The following is a 3918-nucleotide window of genomic DNA, read 5'->3' on the forward strand; positions in this document are numbered from 1 at the left end:
TAAAAACCCACGACCACACGTGGCTAACTGGGCACCGAAACCTGGGCAGTGTCGTCGATGCTTGAGGATGCATCGTTCGTCTAGGTGCTCTGCTAGACAGTTCTGTCCATACTGTAACAGGTAGGGTCATGCACGTGGTTCCCAGATCAGGTCTCGATCACCCTTAAGTATATTACAAAAATTAACAGGGAAGGAGCTTATAAGCGAGTGGTTAGTTTTTTAGAGGAAGAGATGGTAAGTTTTGAACCAGGAGAGGAAGTGCATTTGTCTCCGGTGTAGTTGCGTTGTCTTCTCGGTTACTTGTTGCTAGTGCTGGTATACCAAACACAAGCACGGGGCCCCCTGGTATACCAAACACAAGCACGGGGCCCCCTGGTATACCAAACACAGGAACGAGGCCCCCTCTCCTACCTGCTAAGCTTAAAAGGGAAGATCACATATTTTTTCATTGATACAGGAAGTTGCGTCAGTCTCGTGAGTGAACTGGTGTTAGGCATTTCAGCTCAAGTCTGAGGTATCGCCAGCCAGTGTTTGTGTTAAAGGTGTAACATGATCTCAGCTAGGTGTAGTTGGAACTTCGTATGTAACTGAGGTTTGGAAACATTATTCCTCATCAGTTCGCCGTAGTGAAGGATTCCCATAAATTTCCCAGCCACATGCTCCTTGGCCATGATTTTATATATCGTTCTGGTATGGTTCTGCGACCGCAGCAGAATGAGGTGGAGATTCAAGGTCAGGTTTATAAACTAAGTGAGCCGAGTTCCGGACCCTTTAACCCTAGCATGCTTGGTTCCGATCCTAATATAAACAGCGACACGTCTCGGCTGTATCACTCATCCAACATGACCACACGCACGGACAAATCACTCTCCTCCCCTCCCCCTCCCCCGGATACAAATTAATCTATGCAAATTTGGTCAAAAGAAATGGTGTTGGAATAATGAGTCCAGTTGTGGAAGTGAATAGAATAAATGATAAAGCTCGCTCTTGAGGAGTTTGAGATCAACGTATTTAGTGTGTACGCCCCTCAGACAGGTTGCACCGATGATGAAAAGGATGAGTTTTGGACAACGCTACAGGATGAGTGAGAAGGTTGCTGAAGACGAAAGATGTGTTATCGGTGGCGACTTAAATGGACATGTTGGGAGAGGATCCGATGTTATCAGCCGAGTGCTCGGAGGGATGTGTTGTGGCGAGGGAAATGAGGATGGAGAACGTGTTATTGATTTTGCCATCTCTAATGATATCAGTAACACTTTTTACGAAACGACAAGAGCATCTTATCACGTAAAAGAGTGGCGGAAGAGCTAGCCAAATAGACTACCTCTTGTATCATAGGAAAAATATGGTTGAGATAATAAACTAAGGTAATACCAGGTGATCACGAGAACAACCAACACCGACTGGTAGTGATGGATTTGATCATCAAGGTATCCCGAGTGCATAGCACACCGAAACCTGGACCTAAGATCAAACGGCATAGATTGAAGGAGCAGGAGAAGAAAGAAGAGTTCAAAGAGAAATTGAAGATCTAAACTGGTGGAATGAAACAGCGGAATTTGTGATACGTGCAGGAAAAGAGATTTTAGGAGAAATTAGTGGAAAGATCTGGAAAAATAAAAACTTGGTGGTTCAATGATGAGATACAATGGGCAATAACAGAAGAAAGAGGCTAAGAAGAAATGGGAAATCTCCCTAGCCGAGAGAGATAAAGAAGAATGTAAGACCAAGAATAAAGAGGCAAAGAGAGCAGTGGCAATAGCTAAGAGCAGGGCTTACGATCAGTTGTATGAAGATCTAGACAGCAAGGAAGGATAGGGAAAGGTTTTCCAATTGGCGAAGACAATGAATAAAAGCACAAAAGTTATAGTACACATTAAGCAAATGAAAGATGAGAATGGAAATATAATTAGAACAGAACAAGGAAACATCAAGAAATGTGAACAGTATTTCTCTAAATTACTGAACGAGGAAAATGAACGGCTGATCAGGTGGTGATGGACACGCTAACCAGGGTGCAGTCTTAGAAATATCAAGAAGAGAGGTGTAACAGGCGCTGAAGAAGTTGAAAAACGGGAATGCCACGGGACCAGACGGCATCCCCATAGAAGCCTGGAAAGCGATGGGAGAGGAAGGCATTGACGTGTTATGGATGCTGATGGGGAAGAAAGTATATTAATACCGACTTTCAAAGAGAAAGGAGATGTTCAAAATTGTGAAAATTATAGAGGCCTAAAACTAATGTGTAATTCTTTACGTTACAGACGCACCCGCCAGAGACTAAGTCCCCAATTCCAGCCAACAATCTTGGGGGACACGTGGGGAACCGGGGGTTTGGGGGGGGGGAGTAGTCTCCGTTTGATTTGAGTGCCAGTAAATGACCAGAAGAAATTGTGAATGCAAAGAAATTCGACTTTTCGGAAATGCGAGCCAAAAGCATGTTTACGATGATGAAATGCGAGCATTTGATTAACATGGTTAACAATATTTACTCCACAGTCTAAGTTGCCGTGACTGGGCGTGACCTTCGGGCACTGCCCAAGGGGAGGGTTGATGGGGAGCTCTTCCCCCAACACCCCCCCCGGCAAACATTCTCTTCACCTCCATATGCATGGGAAGATAGAGACAGAACACGTTTTACGAGCTGCGCGGCAGCTTATTCTTTCGCACCGAAAGAGTGGACTTAGCCGCTGAAGCACCGACTCGACTTAAGCTGTAAGCGGCGCTGTCCGCGACATTTTTCCTTTATTTGTGGCGTTATCGTTCGTGTCTGCAGATTAGTTCCTGTGCCGACGACTAACTTTTTGTACCCTATAAGAATATCATCTTCAATTTGCCCTAGCTTAGTGCGTCCAAACCGTAAAGATTATCCAACAAATGTCATACTTTGAAACTATTAGAAAGAATAATGGATGGCCGAATAAGACAGGAAGCGTTTATTGGAAGACAACCATTGGGCTTCATGAAAGGAGTAGGAACGGTGGACGGGATATTCTGTCTTAGACAAACTATGGAAAAGTATCGAGAAAAGCAAAAATTGTTACATGTTTTTAGGTCTAGAGAAAGCTTATGATAGAGTGCCGAGACAGGAAGTGTGGAGATGTATGCGCAAGCGAGGAGTGACGGAGAAATATGTGAGAATGATTCAAGATACAAGATTCAAGAATGTTACCACCAAGGTCCGATGCACATTAGGAATGACAGATGGGTTTGAGGTTAAGGTTGGCTTGCACCAAGGCTCGGCCCTTAGCCCAATACTGTTCAATGTGGTTATGGATGTGATGACAGAGGAAGTGCATGAAGAGCCACCATGTATGCCGATGACATCGTGTTGTTGGCGGAGACGAAGCAGGAGCTACAGAGGAAGATGGAAGGATGGAGAACTGCACTGGAGAGTAGAGGGCTGAAGAAGCAGGAAAAAGAGATCAACAGTCAACGATACAAATAGATGGATTGAACCTGAAGAGAAGGCCTAAAACCAGATGGAAGGATGTTGTTCAAAAAGATATGAGGAAGAAACATCAAGACAAGGCAGAGGCTTCTTAGAAATGGCGATCCCGAGTAGGAAAAAGCTAAGACAAAGAAGTAGTTCTTCCCTCTTTGAATACCTTGCGAGATGGAGTGCACAAGTCCATGTGATGAACTTAACACCTGCCCCTTTGTCTATCGATAGTGGTTTTAGGTTAATAGACTGAAGTCACGGAACTCCTGATAGCTGAGCTTGAACTGCCTGCGTCAGCTTTCACTGGCGCTGTTTCTTCTACTCTCCCTCGATTCAGCTGACCCATTTGCTACAGCATTAGCAAAGACTATGCAGGGACCATTTAGCATTTAGCGAGGGTAAGATTTTAGGTAAGTTGTTAACTCAATTCACCGACATTTTACCGACCAAGGACCGTCCGTTAGGCAGAACGCATG

General features: G+C 44.6%; 1 protein-coding gene across 1 annotated transcript; it reads left to right on the forward strand.

The window, feature by feature from the left end:
- The first annotated feature begins 1845 nt into the window (after window positions 1–1845).
- Window positions 1846–3407, forward strand: LOC125033215. Its single transcript, XM_047624596.1, has 3 exons — window positions 1846–1991; window positions 2777–2859; window positions 3055–3407. The coding sequence occupies exons 1-3, from the start codon at window positions 1846–1848 to the stop codon at window positions 3405–3407; spliced, it is 582 nt and encodes a 193-aa protein (XP_047480552.1).
- Window positions 3408–3918: the final 511 nt, after the last annotated feature.

The sequence above is a fragment of the Penaeus chinensis genome, chromosome 16 (assembly GCF_019202785.1).
Source record: "Penaeus chinensis breed Huanghai No. 1 chromosome 16, ASM1920278v2, whole genome shotgun sequence".
Taxonomy (NCBI): Eukaryota; Metazoa; Arthropoda; class Malacostraca; order Decapoda; family Penaeidae; genus Penaeus; species Penaeus chinensis.